The sequence below is a fragment of the Entelurus aequoreus genome, linkage group LG09 (assembly GCF_033978785.1).
Source record: "Entelurus aequoreus isolate RoL-2023_Sb linkage group LG09, RoL_Eaeq_v1.1, whole genome shotgun sequence".
Lineage (NCBI taxonomy): Eukaryota > Metazoa > Chordata > Actinopteri > Syngnathiformes > Syngnathidae > Entelurus > Entelurus aequoreus.
Genome location: NC_084739.1, coordinates 74,095,386 through 74,113,176, shown reverse-complemented (window position 1 = coordinate 74,113,176; position 17,791 = coordinate 74,095,386). Strand labels below are relative to the sequence as shown.

Sequence of the window (17,791 nt, the reverse complement as noted above, 5' to 3'; positions counted from 1 at the left end):
AAATAAAAATACACTTCAAATATAAACGTAGTTTAGTTAGTTAATTAACAATAAAACAATTCTAACTTATGAATTATAAAATAAAAATAAACTGGTAAATGTGTAACTGAACATGAATATATTTGTACATTGGAATTAAAACAAAACAAAATATATATATACTTAGCCATCAAAAACAAAGTTTTTTCTAGTATTTTTTTGTCAATAAAAAATTTCAATATGGCCCCCACATATTGATATTGACTTTTTTTTAGTATGAGGCCCTTGGTGGAAAAGGTTTGGACACCCCTCAAGTAAAGTATAGATATTTTTGGGATTTGAGCGTTGATATTAGAGCATAGCGATGGGCGGTATAGTCATTAGAGTATGGATGTGCGGATGGAAGCACAGTGGGGGGAACAAAGACATGTTTATTATTTCAAGGTGGGTCTTTTACAGATTGCACACATATGACACAGACTACAGCTTCAGCACGACGACAACACAACAACGCCAGCACGCGCATGCACAGACGACGGCGCTCGGAGACGAGCTGCACGCGCTCACTCCGGGCGGAACCAAAAGAGGATAGCGAGGTTGAAAGGGGGGGGAGGGGGGGGGAGCAAGCGTAACACCGAGCAGCAGAATAAACAATAAATATTTTCAGTGTGGACAATAAATATATATTATTCCTCATAATCACACACACACACACATTCGTACGTGTTGTTACAACAGTGGAACACAAGGGGGCGGTCTAGGTCACATGCAGACTGATATGTTACAAGTTCAACCTCCGTCTTGTAACCCCCACCGCCCCACCACCCGCTCTACTTGAGGTCGCCGGCGTCCCCCTGGATGGTCTTCTTGATGCGGAGCAGCATGGTGGTGAGCCACTGGTCCAGGCGGGACACCGAGTCGAAGTCCTTGACGGCCTCGGTGAACGCCTCGCTGTTCTGCTCCTCGTGGGCCTCCAGGAGTTTCTGTGCCAGGAACAAGCGGCGACGCCAGGGTTCAATCTCCGAGAGTCAACATCGGGATCTGATCTCGCGGGGGTTTTTTTTTTAGCCATGCGCATAAAACCTTTTTTTTTTTTTACCTTTAAGAGTTTCAGCTCTCTTGAGTCTGAGAAGGCGGGAAACATCTCCTCGTACTTCTCGATGGCCAACTTCAAGGGAAACACACGCATTCAGTAGGGGGGCACAAAAATATAAAATATAATTTAAAGGCCTACTGAAACCCACTACTACCGACCACGCAGTCTGATAGTTTATATATCAATGATGAAATCTTAACATTATAACACATGCCAATACGGCCGGGTTAACTTATAAAGTGACATTTTAAATTTGCCGCTAAACTTCCGGTTCGAAACGCCTCTGAGGATGACGTATGCGCGTGACGTAGCCCGACGAACACGGGTATGCCTTCCACATTGAAGCCGGTACGAAAAAGCTCTGTTTTCATTTCATAATTCCACAGTATTCTGGACATCTGTGTTCGTGAATCTGTTTCAATCATGTTCATTGCATTATGGAGAAGGAAGCCAAGCAAGCAAAGAAGAAAGTTGTCGGTGCGAAATGGACGTATTTTTCGAACGTAGTCAGCCACAACAGTACACAGCCGGCGCTTCTTTGTTTACATTCCCGAAAGATGCAGTCAAGATGGAAGAACTCGGATAACAGAGACTCTAACCAGGAGGACTTTTGATTTGGATACACAGACGCCTGTAGAGAACTGGGACAACACAGACTCTTACCAGGATTACTTTGATTTGGATGACAAAGACGCAGACGTGCTACTGTGAGTATGCAGCTTTGGCTTTTTTTTGCGTATGTACGTAACTTTTTTAAAATATATAAGCTTTATGAACCTTGGGTTAGGTGAACGGTCTTTTGGGCTGAGTGATTGTGTGTGTTGATCATGTGTTTGAATTGTATTGGCGTGTTCTATGGAGCTAGGAGCTAGCAGAGGAGCTAGGAGCTAGCATAACACGTACCGTACCGTAAGTGCGCGTCACGTACGTAACTTTTTAAAAATATATAAGCTTTATGAACCTTGGGTTAGGTGAACGGTCTTTTGGGCTGAGTGATTGTGTGTGTTGATCGGGTGTTTGAATTGTATTGGCGTGTTCTATGGAGCTAGGAGCTAGCAGAGGAGCTAGGAGCTAGCATAACAAACACGCAGGTGTTATTATGCAGGATTAATTTGTGGCATATTAAATATAAGCCTGGTTGTGTTGTGGCTAATAGAGTATATATATGTCTTGTGTTTATTTACTGTTGTAGTCATTCCCAGCTGAATATCAGGTACCGTGAGTATGCAGCCTTGGCTGCTAAACATTCGATAACTTGACCGTATGTGCGCGTCACGTACGTAACTTTTTAAAAATATATAAGCTTTATGAACCTTGGGTTAGGTAAACGGTCTTTTGGGCTGAGTGATTGTGTGTGTTGATCAGGTGTTTGAATTGTATTGGCGTGTTCTATGGAGCTAGGAGCTAGCAGAGGAGCTAGGAGCTAGCATAACAAACACGCAGGTGTTTTTATGCAGGATTAATTTGTGGCATATTAAATATAAGCCTGGTTGTGTTGTGGCTAATAGAGTATATATATGTCTTGTGTTTATTTACTGTTGTAGTCATTCCCAGCTGAATATCAGGTCACCCCCGGCTCTCACAGCATCTTCCCTATCTGAATAGCTTCAACTCCCCACTAGTCCTTCACTTGCACTTTACTCATCCACAAATCTTTCATCCTCGCTCAAATTAATGGGGAAATTGTCGCTTTCTCGGTCCGAATCTCTCTCACTTCATGCGGCCATCATTGTAAACAATAGGGAACTTTGCGTATATGTTCAACTGACTACGTCACGCTACTTCCGGTAGGTGCAAGCCTTTTTTTTATCAGATACCAAAAGTTGCAATCTTTATCGTCGTTGTTCTATACTAAATCCTTTCAGCAAAAATATGGCAATATCGCGAAATGATCAAGTATGACACATAGAATAGATCTGCTATCCCCGTTTAAATAAAAAAAATTCATTTCAGTAGGCCTTTAAAGCTGCAAGCAGCGATGGACGGGACCTCCGCAGCGGTTCTTTGAGGGCTCATAAAATCCAAACCGGAGCAGTAATTAAAACTCTTTCATCAACTTTTATTTAGAAGGGTTCAATCTCTCTCCTGTACTAATTTGAAGCCGACACGACAAACGCGCTCAGAGGAGATAATGTCTGAAAAAAGGTGACTGTTTTTACTCAACTTTTGTTTTGAAGGGGGAATTGCAAACTTCCTGTTGATTTTTGCTGGGGGTTGTCAGTGTATGAAATATAGGTCTAAGTGAAACCTACATAGAGGTTTTTGTTTCATGTCTCTACGACATTCCTACTGGGAGTTAGAGGCAGTTTTGTCTGTGTTTTCTTCCTAGGGGGCGCTAGAGCGCAATTGTGAGTTTTGGGTTTTTTTTTTTTTTATTAAATCGCAATTTTCGCCAGTCCTGATGTGTGTGTCCAATTTGGTGAGTTTTGAAGCATGTTAAGGGGGTCAAATGACAGCTCAAAGAGGCGGCGGTATAATAATAAAACGCTAGAAATCCAATAGGGTCCTCTGTCCCAAAGGGACTCGCTCCCTAAAATTAAAAATATAAAGGTACAACAATTATGCTTCCCAATGTAGTTAAGATATGTAAAATAGTTCTTTTTTTCAAATTAATTGCAATTCTTACCTGTAACAATTCTTAATCAATTAAAAAATAAATCAAAGAGTATATATACCTAGCAACGGAGGACGTGATCACTGATCAGTGGGCGGGACATGCTAACAGCCAATCAGGTGACAGTATCAACTATCATTTGCATGGAGTGAGAAGAGAAAGTCCAGATGAAGAAATTGTGGATAAAAGATGAAAAGTCACCAGGAGATTTTTGGGATTTTTTTCCAAAGGGACCTTAGTCAGACCAATGTGGTCTGTAAATGATGCAAGGCAAGACCGCTAATACCACACCACCTTAGCCCGCTCACCCTTTAGAGCACAGCGGTAACTTCCTGCCACTAAACCTGCAGAAACTAGTTCTTCTCAGTATTCTCTACTTTTACATTTTCACTATTTTCTTACACTTTATGAAGCATTTCTTACATATTCCCTATTTTAAGATCTTATTGTTAAACGTTTAATGTGATTTTACTCTTTTGTTGACATTGTTTGAATGTTTTCCATGCTTGTGTTGACATTTCCTTGCTGCCTTGATAGCTGAAGGATTGTAATCAGAGGAAGGTTACATTTCAAATACTAATGTTGACATTTCATATATTTCTCATAAAAATATAATCAATTATCGATATTAAACCGCTATAAAACACTTATATGGTGCTAATCAGGATGTGTGTGGGATGAGCGCCCTCTACAGGCGAGTCAGGTGAAAAGTGCGCCAGCGTAGCGCAGAATAATAATAGTGAATAATAAGAATAATGACAATAATAACAATAATGATAATAAAAATATTTTAAAAAAAAAAAATAATAATAATAATAAAAAAAGGACAAGCGGTAGAAAATGGATGGATGGATGGATAATGATAATAATGATAATAATAAAGATTATAATAATAATGATAATAATAACAATAATAATGATAATAATACTAACAATAACTACAATATAAATAATAATAATGACACTTATACACCAATAATAATAATAATGATAATAATATACCAATAATAATAATAATAATGATAATAATAATGATAATAATATACCAATAATAATAATAATAATGATAATAATAATAATAATAATGATAATAACAATAATAATAATGATACTAAAGGACAAGCGGTAGAAAATGGATGGATGGATAATGATAATAATATTAATACTAATGATAATACTAATAATGATAATAACAATAATAATAATGATAATATTAACAACAACAGTAATAATAATAATGATAATAATAATATTAATGATGATAATAATAATAATAATGATAATAATATACCAATAATAATAATAATAATAATAATGATAATAATATACCAATAATAATAATAATAATGATAATGATAATAATAATAATGATAATAACAATAATAATAATGATACTAAAGGACAAGCGGTAGAAAATGGATGGATGGATAATGATAATAATATTAATACTAATGATTATAATAATAATAATAACAATAATAATAATGATAATATTAACAATAATAATAATAATAATGATAATAATAATATTAATGATAATAATAATAATAATGATAATAATGATAATAATAATATTAATGATGATAATAATACCAATAATAATAATAATAATGATACGAATAATGATGATAATAACAACAACAATAAAAATAATAATCATAATATTAATGATGATAATAATAATATTAATGATGATAACAATAATAATGATAATAATACAATAATAATAATAATAATAATGATAAGAATAAGAATAAGAATAATGATAATAATAACAACAACAATAATAATAATAATAATCATAATAACAATATTAATGATGATAATAATAATAATAATGATAATAATACCAATAATAATAATAACAACAACAACAACAATAATAATAATAATAATAATAATATTAATGATGATAATAATAATAATAATGATAATAATAACAATAATAATAATAATAATAATAATAATAATAATGATGATAAGAACAATAATAATAATGATAATAAAGGACCAGCGGTAGAAAATGGATGGGTGGATAATGATAATAATAATAATACTAATGATAATAATACTAATAATAATAATGATAATAATAATAATGATAATAACAACAACACCAATAATAATAATAATCATAATAATAATATGAATGATAATAATTATGATAATAATAATAATAAAAATAATAACAATAATAATAATGATAATAAAAAACAAGCGGTAGAAAATGGAAGGATGGATAATGATAATAATAATGAAAATAATAATAATAATGATAATAACAATAATGATAGTAATAATAATAATGATGATAATAATAATGATAATAGTAATGATAGTAATAATAATAATAATAATGATAATAATATTAATAATAATAAAAGAAAATGGAGGCGTGGACATTTCCTGACCTTGGCGTTGAGCTCATCCACAATAAAGTGACACAGCGACGCCTTGAAGAAGTACTCCTTGGCGTTGTACTTCAGCAGAGGATTGTCCATGGTCCCCATGGCAACCTGCAATGTATTCTTGTGAATCTCTTCCACTTCACCCTTTTTTTGAAACATTGGAGTCCTATTTAGTGTTTGCAGGCGAGTACGGACCTGCTCGTAGATCTCGATGGCTTTCTGGTACTGTTCCAGCTGGGCGCTGTAGTGGCCCACCTTCAGGAGACACTTGTTGGCCGAGCTGAAACGCACGCACACACAGAGGGTTCAAACCCGCCGGCTCGTGTCCTGCGCGCCGCGCCGGAGTCTACCTGTTGGATTCCTCCCCTTTGTAGTAGTCGGCCGCCTGCTCGTAGTGGGCGATGGCCTAGAGGGCGCCAGAGGGAGACGTCAAATACTGAGGTCGGCGAGACGCTGGAGTGTTCTGCTGCTTTTACCTTCTCGATGTCCACCAGCTCCGACTCGTAAACCTCCGCTATGGTGATGTGGTGCTTGGCTGCGATGGTGAAGCGACCCTAACACACCAGGAGAGGGGACAAGAAGAAGAACATTGATCCCTGTTGAGTTATTTTATCGACACTTCAGGAGAAAAAATATTATTTTAGTGAATTCTTGTCCAACAATTTTAGTCCAAGGATTTTTTTCTGTGGTTGATGCTGTATTACTGCCTCTCACCAATGTTTAACATAAAACACTCCTGTTGACAACCAGATTGTTTTCATCTTCCAGGCCACTTTGCTCCTGTCTTTACCTTCCAAGACATAGAAAAGTCTGGAAGTTTCTTCTTCTCTCTCGCTCGCTTTCTTCTTCTTCTCTGTAAACCCGTCCTAAAAAAACGTTTCTTCCCCCAGGCTATCAATCTGAGGAACTCTAAAACAACTCTGGAACTAATCTGTCACTAACTCATGCTCACGTCATCGTCTCTTTGCTTTAGCTCTAATCACCACTGCACTGTTATTTATTTGAGTTATTTTAAATACTTGTTTATATTTTTAGTTCATCGTTAATATTTATTGTCTACGCTGAGCAGTCTACCAGGAAGTTTTTTTTTTTGTTGAGTCGGAAAAAAACACAAAAAATACGTTGATATCTGATTTTTTTCCAGTATCATGGTGGTTTCAGTGAGTCCTGGTTTACAATGTGATTAAAAAAAACATGTGTTTCTCAGATGTGGTCCTTATAGGCCGGAGTGGTACTCAGTTGTAATACACTGTTCCACCACTTGGGGCAGTCATGAGAATATCAAACAAAGGAAGAAGTCGAGAGCTAAAGTCAGAAAGAAGTTTCTGAAGTGGTGAAGCCCTATTTTTGTTTGCGCTTTCATTTTATTGACAGTTTACTTAAAAAACCTTTAGTTTATTTATGTGGAGGGAGATGTTGTCAGCGCTGTCTGCAGGAGCAAAGGTCACCGTCTCTGTCCATGGTGCTGAGGACGGAGCACCATCAGACGGGGGCGTGGCAGTGCTGACGGCGAGACACAGCTGGCAGGTGATTAGATTTCACAGGTGGTACGTGTTCATCTAATCATCTGTTGTCTTTAACAGTAAGCGGCCGGGAGCAGAAGGGGGAGAGGATACGGACGTGTCTGAAAGGTCGCGTTCTGTACACACACAAGTACACACACTACAGGACTGCTTATATCGCACATAATATCACACACAAGTAAACACGGTGCAGGCCTGCTTTATCGTACATGATATCACACACACAAGTAAACATACTACAGGACTGCTTGTATCGCACATGATATCACACACAAGTAAACACGCTGCAGTACTGCTTGTATCGCACATGATATTACATACACGTAAACACGCTGCTGGACTGTTTGTATCGCACATTATATCACACACATCTAAACACGCTGCGGGCTGCTTGTATCGCACATATCACATCACACACAAGTAAACACGAAGCGGGACTGCTTGTATTGCACATTATATCACACACAAGTAAACACTCTGCTGGACTGCTTGTATCGCACATGATATCACACACAAGTAAACATGTTGCAGGACTGCTTGTATCGCACATGATATCACACACAAGTAAACACACTGCTGGACTGCTTGTATCGCACATGACATCACACGGGTCAAATGCAGAGGATAATTTCGTGACAATCATGGGTACTTTAACTTAACTTAACACAAGTAAACACGAAGCGGGACTGCTTGTATTGCCCATGATATCACACACAAGTAAACATGCTGCGGGACTGCTTGTATCGCACATGATATCACACACAAGTAAACACACTGCGGGACTGCTTGTATCGCACATGATATCACACACAAGTAAACACGCTGCAGGACTGCTTGAATCGCACATGATATTACACACACGTAAACACGCTGCTGGACTGTTTGTATCGCACATGATATCACACACATCTAAAAACGCTGCATCGCACATTACATCACACACATCTAAACACGCTGCGGGCTGCTTGTATCGCACATATCACATCACACACAAGTAAACACAAAGCGGGACTGCTTGTATTGCCCATGATATCATACACAAGTAAACATGCTGCGAGACTGCTTGTATCGCACATGATATCACACACAAGTAAACACACTGCAGGACTGCTTGTGTCGCACATGATATTACACACACGTAAACACGCTGCTGGACTGTTTGTATCGCACATGATATCACACACATCTAAAAACGCTGCATTGCACATGATATCACACACATCTAAAAACGCTGCATTGCACATGATATCACACACATCTAAAAACGCTGCATCGCACATAATATCACACACATCTAAAAACGCTGCATCGCACATTATATCACACACATCTAAACACGCTGCGGGCTGCTTGTATCGCACATATCACATCACACACAAGTAAACACGAAGCGGGACTGCTTGTATTGCCCATGATATCACACACAAGTAAACATGCTGCGGGACTGCTTGTAACGCCATACTTGCCAACCCTCCCGTTTTTACCGGGAGACTCCCGGTATTCAGCGCCTCTCCCGATAACCTCCCGGCAGAAATTTTCCTCCCGACAAACTCCCGGTATTCAGCCGGTACTGGAGGCCACGCCCCCTCCAGCTCAATGCGGACCTGTTCTCACGTCCGCTTTCCCACAATATAAACAGCTTGCCTGCCCAATGACGTCATAACTGTAGCATGATCGAGGGCGAGTTCTTGGTTTCTTATGCAGGTTTATTGTTAGGCAGTTTCATTAACGTCCTCCCAGCGCGGTAACAACACACAACAACAGCAGTCACGTTTAGTCTACCGTAAAGCAGTTCGTCTGCCGTAAACAGCAATGTTGTGACACTCTTAAACAGGGCAATACTGCCATCTACTGGATAGCCTCCAGAACACTGAAATTCAAGTATTTCTTTTATTTATATGTATAATAAAATAAATATATATATATATATATATAGCTAGAATTCACTGAAAGTCATGTATTTCATGCATACATACATATATATATATATATATATATATATATATATATATATATATATATATATATATATATATATATATATATATATATATATATATATATATATGAAATACTTGTGTTGGTGAATACTAGCTTAAATATTTTCCCATCTTAACCACGCCCCCAACCATGCCCCCCCCCCACCCCCGACCATGCCCCCCACCCCCACCCCCCACCTCCCGGTATCGGAGGTCTCAAGGTTGGCAAGTATGTGTATCGCACATGATATGACACACAAGTAAACACACTGCGGGACTGCTTGTATCGCACATGACATCACACACAAGTAAACACGCTGCAGGACTGCTTGTATCGCACATGATATTACACACAAGTAAACACGCTGCTGGACTGTTTGTATCGCACATGATATCACACACATCTAAAAACCCTGCATCGCACATTATATCACACACATCTAAACACGCTGCGGGCTGCTTGTATCGCACATATCACATCACACACAAGTAAACACGCTGCTGGACTGTTTGTATCGCACATGATATCACACACATCTAAAAACGCTGCATCGCACATTATATCACACACATCTAAACACGCTGCGGGCTGCTTGTATCGCACATATCACATCACACACAAGTAAACACAGTGCAGGCCTGCTTCATCGCACATGATATCACACAAGTAAACACACTACAGGACTGCCTGTATCTGACATTTTACATGCAAACATGTTTATTTTGCGGATATCAAACCGATATAAATATCGGATTGGTAGACCCTTACTAACAACTATGTACAATATCAACAAGTACTGTATATATCAATCAATCAATCAATCAATCAATGTTTATTTATATAGCCCTAAATCACAATGAAAATAGTCATGATACAGGTACGCCTGCAGGGGGCGGGGCTTACCATGTCGGTGTAGATGTCGATGGCCTGATTTAGACAATTGATGGCCTCTGTGCGGAGACACACACACACACACACACACACACACACACACACACACACACACACACACACACACACACACACACACACACACACACACACACACACACACACACAAGAGTGTTTGCATAAAAAACAAAAACAAATGTAAGTGCAAATAGTGAAGAAGGATGATGTCACCTTGTGGGTCGGCCTTCTTGTAAGCGTTGCCTGCATCCACGAAGCTGGTGGCAGAGTCCAGTTTGTTCTGAAGCTGCATGTGGAGCCGGGCCGCCTGGCAGAACGCGTTCCCGGCAGCTACACACACACACACACACACACACACACACACACACACACACACACACACACACACACACACACACACACACACACACAATAACGAGTATGTGAACATGATGTTGATTAGTTTTGCCGCACACAAAGTGCTGCTCAGGACTGCATTGCTGCAAGTGTAGTGAGTCTAAGTCTGCGTTGTGTAGTTTTTAAAATAAAAGACAATTCACCATGCCGTCGTTTCACCATTTATTGGTGACCCGTGTTGGAAAATTCTTGGTGTTGGATTTTATCAAATAAATTTCCCTAAAAAATGCGACTTATACTCCAGTGCGACTTATATGTTTTTTCTAGGGATGTCCGATAATGGCTTTTTGCCGATATCCGATATTCCGATATTGTCCAACTCTTTAATTACCAATACCGATATCAACCGATACCGATATCAACCGATATATGCAGTCGTGGAATTAACACATTATTATGCCTAATTTGGACAACCAGGTATGGTGAACATAAGGTACTTTTTTAAAAAAATTAGTAAAATAAGATAAATAAATTTAAAAAAAATTCTTGAATAAAAAAGAAAGTACAACAATATAAAAACAGTTACATAGAAACTAGTAATGAATGAAAATTAGTAAAATTAACTGTTAAAGTTTTGTACTATTAGTGGACCAGCAGCACGCACAATCATGTGTGCTTACGGACTGTATCCCTTGCAGACTGTATTGATATATATTGATATATAATGTAGGAACCAGAATATGAATAACAGAAAGAAACAACCCTTTTGTGTGAATGAGTGTAAATGAGGGAGGGAGGTTTTTTGGGTTGGTGCACTAATTGTAAGTGTATCTTGTGTTTTTTATGTTGATTTAATACAAAAAAAAGAAAAGAAAAAAAAACAAACAAAAAAAACGATACCGATAATAAAAAAAACGATACCGATAATTTCCGATATTACATTTTAACGCATATATCGGCCGATAATATCGGCAGGCCGATATTATCGGACATCTCTAGTTTTTTCCCTTCTTTATTATGCATTTTCAGCCGGTGCGACTTATACTCCGGAGCGACTTATACTCCGAAAAATACGGTAAATAAAAATCTTTATACATCTAGAAAGGGTGGTCCTAAAGAGGTAGGCTTTTTTCAGAGGTCTCAAGAAGGTAACCAATACAAAAATGTGTGTGTGTGTGTTCTAACCTTTCCAGTTCTTGGCCATCTTGAACATGTTGGCTGCCCTGGCGTACATCTCGCAGGCGTCCTCCACCTTGTGGTTGCCACTGCAACACGTACAAAAACACTCATTGGACGGCCGCTGACAGTCGCGCTCTTATTTTGAAGTTCAAACAGACGTCATTCGCTCACGTCCAAAAGTAGGCTGCGGCAGAAGAAAACAGATGTAACCCGCAAAACCCTCATTCAGTATTTCAGTTCAAAACTTATTATGGGTCAGAGACTATTTGTGGTCTTGCACCCATCACTGCTAATCATACTTTCCCTCCCTCTCTTGTTGACGCTGTCTTTTTTATGGTGGTCAAGTCTGGGGATGAACAACATTGAAGATTTATACATTGACACTTTTGCCTCTTTCCAGCAACTTTGTGATACATTTTCATTCCTTAATCAACACTTTTTTAGATATCTACAGTTTGGTCCGTAAGACTTTCCCCAGGTTTCCAAACTTACCGACTGACAGATTTAGATGTTTTTTCCACACTAATTCCAACGTCAAAAAGATCAATTACACGTATTTACAATCACATTTTTCATTTACGCCCTGAATCTCTGAATTCACGAAGGTGACTTAGGAGCGACCCAGTCCGAGGAAAGTCTATAAGTCCTTTATTTGTGCTAGACACAGCCTTATCAAGCTAATACAAAACTCCAAGTTGTCACGTTGTGTAAATGGTAAATAAAAACAGAATACAATGATTTGCAAATCCTTTTCAACTTATATTCAATTGAATAGACTGCAAAGACAAGAAATTTAACGTTCCAACTGGAAAACTTTGTTATTTTTTTGCAAATATCCGCTCATTCGGAATTCGATGCCTGCAACATGTTTCAAAAAAGATGGCACAAGTGGCAAAAAAGACTGAGAACGTTGAGGAATGCTCGTCAAACACTTATTTGGAACATCCCACAGGTGAACAGGCTAATTTGGAACAGGTGGGTGCCATGATTGGGTATAAAAGCAGCTTCCATGAAATGCTCAGTCGTTCACAAACAAGGACGGGGCGAGGGTCACCACTTTGTCAACAAATGAGTGAGCAAATTGTTTAAGAACAACATTTCTCAACCAGCTATTGCAAGGAATTTAGGGATTTCACCATCTACGGTCTGTAATATCATCAAAAGATAAGGAGAATCTGGAGAAATCGCTGCACGTAAGCCACTTTGTCCAGCTCCTCTCGGGAGATGCCGAGGCCTTCCCAGGCCAGCCGGGAGACACTGTCTTCCCCGTGGCCTCCTACCGGTCGGACGTGCCCTAAACACCTCCCTAGGGAGGCGTTCGGGTGGCATCCTGACCAGATGCCCGAACTAAATATGTTCATCTCATCTTTAAAAAAAGTCTAAAATCCACATTAGTTTTTCGCAAAAAGCTGCTTCCCACCAAACCCACGCAATGATGACTTTTCAGTGCATGTAAACATAATAAAGTGTGTTGCGTTTAGGGTGGAACGGGGGCCCAGAATTTGGTGCTACATACGGCCCTGAAAGTGAAGAGAGGGTCAGACTTGATCCAGAAAAAGCAGACATGCTAATTTTTTTGAAGAAGAATTGTTGATTGATGACTGTTGCGTTCTTAGTGTCATAGTGTGTGTAGTTAGTATGTTCCAATAGCTGTACTTAGTATGTTCCAATAGCTGTACTTAGTATGTTCCAATAGCTGTAGTTAGTATGTTCCAATAGCTGTAGTTAGTATGTTCCAATAGCTGTACTTAGTATGTTCCAATAGCTGTAGTTAGTATGTTCCAATAGCTGTACTTAGTATGTTCCAATAGCTGTAGTTAGTATGTTCCAATAGCTGTAGTTAGTATAATCCAATAGCTGTAGTTAGTATGTTCCAATAGCTGTAGTTAGTATAATCCAATAGCTGTAGTTAGTATGTTCCAATAGCTGTAGTTAGTATGTTCCAATAGCTGTAGTTAGTATAATCCAATAGCTGTAGTTAGTATGTTCCAATAGCTGTAGTTAGTATGTTCCAATAGCTGTAGTTAGTATAATCCAATAGCTGTAGTTAGTATGTTCCAATAGCTGTAGTTAGTATAATCCAATAGCTGTAGTTAGTATGTTACAATAGCTGTAGTTAGTATGTTCCAATAGCTGTAGTTAGTATAATCCAATAGCTGTAGTTAGTATGTTCCAATAGCTGTAGTTAGTATGTTCCAATAGCTGTAGTTAGTATGTTCCAATAGCTGTACTTAGTATGTTCCAATAGCTGTAGTTAGTATGTTCCAATAGCTGTAGTTAGTATAATCCAATAGCTGTAGTTAGTATGTTCCAATAGCTGTAGTTAGTATGTTCCAATAGCTGTAGTTAGTATGTTCCAATAGCTGTACTTAGTATGTTCCAATAGCTGTAGTTAGTATGTTCCAATAGCTGTACTTAGTATGTTCCAATAGCTGTACTTAGTATAATCCAATAGCTGTAGTTAGTATAATCCAATAGCTGTAGTTAGTATGTTCCAATAGCTGTAGTTAGTATGTTCCAATAGCTGTAGTTAGTATGTTCCAATAACTGTAGTTAGTATGTTCCAATAACTGTAGTTAGTATGTTCCAATAGCTGTAGTTAGTATGTTCCAATAGCTGTAGTTAGTATGTTCCAATAGCTGTAGTTAGTATGTTCCAATAACTGTAGTTAGTATGTTCCAATAACTGTAGTTAGTATGTTCCAATAGCTGTAGTTAGTATGTTCCAATAACTGTAGTTAGTATGTTCCAATAACTGTAGTTAGTATGTTCCAATAGCTGTAGTTAGTATGTTCCAATAGCTGTAGTTAGTATGTTCCAATAACTGTAGTTAGTATGTTCCAATAACTGTAGTTAGTATGTTCCAATAGCTGTAGTTAGTATGTTCCAATAGCTGTAGTTAGTATGTTCCAATAGCAGCAGAAGTGCACTTTTTGGAGAGCTGCACTGTAAAAAAAAAAAAAATCCTATTTTTATGGTTAATTTACTCTAAATTTCTACTGTAATTTTTCTATTTTTTTTAAATAGTTAATAAAGCTGTAGAATTGAAGACATTATCTGTAAATAAACAATCCGCCTGTTATTTTAAGTAATATGCCAGTAATGACAAACTATGTATATTTCTATTTTTTTTACAGAAAAATACCAAATTAATTATACATAGCATTTTCTGTAGTCTTAAATTACTTTCAAATTCATGTAAAATTACAGTAATTATCTTTCATTAAATATGTAGCTTGTTATATAAAAGTCCATGTCCATACTAACAATCTAGTGTAGAATAAAGGTATTTTTCTGCAGAACTGTTTGCATTGTCACTTTATTAAAGGTGGTTGATCGTAACAATTCAGAAAAAATCTGTAAAATAATGGTATTTTTCTGTGGAACTGCCAGCATTGTCACTTCATTAAAGGTGTTTGATCATAATAATTTGGAAAAACTCTGTAGAATAAAGGTATTTTTCTGCAGAACTGTTTGCATCGTCACTTTATTAAAGGCGGTTGATCTCAATAATTTAGTAAAAATCTGTAAAATTACGATATTTTTCCGCAAAACGTTTCATGAAAATTTCTGTAAATGTTTTTGATCATTATTTGGTTTACAATGCTTTACTTTAATTCTATGGTTTTTGTTTGGCAGCCGTAGCTGCCAGTAAATGACCGTTTTTTTACAGAATTTTTTTTTTACAGTGAGTTTTATTTTCAGTTTTGTGCCCAAGGGACTGATTATATTTAACACTATATTATTATTTATACACCTATAGTGATCACAGAGACAGGTTGCTTTTGTGTTACTGTATATATTTGTTTTTCGGAAAAATCCCACTTAATATACTTTGGGTAACAACAGTCAATTTTTTTTTATTTTTATTTTTTTTAGGGGGGTAACAGTCAATATTTATTTATTTATTAGATTTTATTTTTTTCTTATATAATAAAAGTGAGCTTTTGTTAAACCAAATATTGTTTGTTTTTTTCCATATACAACAACCTATCTGGATTTGATTGGAGAATCGATAAGGAATCGGTTTGATAAGAGGATTCGATAATGGGCTCGAACGCGATCATTTCTTATCAAACATCATCCCTAACCAACTCTGATTGTGATATCAGGATCGGATGACATGAAAAAAAGGAACCGATGTTGGTTTTTTTTTGCCATGTCACTCAGCCCTGGTTCTAAATAAGTTCATCCCATATTTAAAAAAAAGTCTAAAATCCATATGAGTTTTTCACAAAAAGCTGCTTCCCACCAAACCCAGGCAAAGATGACTTTTCAGTGCATGTAAACATAATAAAGTATGGGGGCCCCCAGAATCTGGTGCTAGGTACGCCCCTGCAGGAGATGTCATTTTAGCGCGATGCCAGTGAGGCTCTCCCCGCCCCTCTGCGTCTCCAGGCCGGCCTGGCATGCACCCATGTCCCGCAAGGAGGCAGAGAAGGGCCGTGGGCTACGTCTAATATATTTGCTGGCGAGAACCACGCCAAAGACGCAATGTCACCGCCAGATGTTGATCACGTGATGACGTGTCCGATGATCAAAGATCGTTAATTGTTGCATCGTCGTGATAAAACATCCCCCCCTCCCCCCCAACAACACACACACACGCATGATCATTACCCGAACATTCCGCCGAGGAACGATCCCGAGGCTTTGACCTTCTTGTCGGCTTCGGCCATCAGCTGCATGGCCTCCTTCTCTTTGCCCGTGTTGTCCATGACGGCGGGAAGGTTGCTGCTGTTGACGGGAGGAAGAAGGCCGCGCGTCGAAGTTCCGCAGTGGATGGCGGGAGGATGCGGGAGGCTAGCGAGTGCAACGGTGCTGATGCTGACACCAAGCTAGCGCACTTCTTCGTCGTCGTCTATGAGGGCGACGACTCACGCTCGCCACCTGCTGGACACAAAGTTAGTGGCGGAGTAAACACAAATACAACAGCAACTACAATACTCGTTAAGTTAAGTTAAAGTACCAATGATTGTCACACACACACCAGGTGTGGCGAAATTATTGACCCATCACCCTTGATCACCCCCTGGGAGGTGAGGGGAGCAGTGAGCAGCAGCAGTGGCCGCGCCCGGGAATCATTTTTTGGTGATTTAACCCCCAATTCCAACCCTTGATGCTGAGTGCCAAGCAGGGAGGTAATGGGTGCCATTTTTATAGTCTTTGGTATGACTCACGACCTACCGATCTCAGGGCGGACACTCTAACCCAGGCCCGGGCAATTATTCTGACTCGGGGGCCACATTTAGAGAAAAAAATGTGTCTGGGAGCCAGTATATCTATTTTTAGGAACACTAATACAAAACCTCACAATAATGTCTGATTGAATGCTTAAAACATCATAACAGACCGCCCTTAAAAAACGTAATGGAATTTTACATTTTTCTATGAACGATAAAACACTGAATATTGACAAAATATGAATGTCACACCCCCTTTCGATTGACACATTTTACAATCAAGTGAAACGCAACAAAAATGCAACAAACAGTGAAATATGAACGCAAAGGGTACAAAATACTCCCACTTACAATCTGATATATCTCACATATCACTAAGCTTTTAGAACTTTGTTGTGAAAATCTCCTTCCGTGTCTGTGGAAACGCTTCCCGCCCACACTGCTTGGTGCCTCGTCTGAGCTGCTGTGATGTAGATGACCATAGTAACTAATTAGATGACCATAGTAACTAATTAGATGACCAAAGTAACTAGTATATCATCCAAAAGTGCAGATTCCAACCATTGAAATACTTAGTACAGTTCA

The 17,791-nt window shown here is 38.2% G+C and overlaps 1 protein-coding gene across 1 annotated transcript; it reads right to left on the bottom strand.

Annotated features, from left to right (window-relative positions):
- Positions 1-374: 374 nt before the first annotated feature.
- napba (N-ethylmaleimide-sensitive factor attachment protein, beta a) lies at positions 375-16,881 on the bottom strand. The gene is made up of 10 exons (XM_062059314.1): positions 16,644-16,881; positions 12,031-12,110; positions 10,723-10,839; positions 10,504-10,550; positions 6,574-6,651; positions 6,448-6,503; positions 6,293-6,377; positions 6,101-6,205; positions 1,079-1,147; positions 375-962 (listed from the first exon to the last, which is right to left on the bottom strand). The coding sequence occupies exons 1-10, from the start codon at positions 16,739-16,741 to the stop codon at positions 810-812; spliced, it is 888 nt and encodes a 295-aa protein (XP_061915298.1). The 5' UTR covers positions 16,742-16,881; the 3' UTR covers positions 375-809.
- Between the last annotated feature and the right edge of the window lie 910 nt (positions 16,882-17,791).

Bases quoted from the DNA above. Each gene is read 5' to 3' on its own strand.
- napba (XM_062059314.1), bottom strand. From the start codon at position 16,741: ATGGACAACACGGGCAAAGAGAAGGAGGCCATGCAGCTGATGGCCGAA. The intron at 6,652-10,503 runs GTAAGCCCCGCC...CTGGTGTGTTAG, and splicing joins TCGACATCTACACCGACATG to GGTCGCTTCACCATCGCAGC. The intron at 1,148-6,100 runs GTCAGGAAATGT...TTTCCCTTGAAG, and splicing joins TGGATGAGCTCAACGCCAAG to TTGGCCATCGAGAAGTACGA.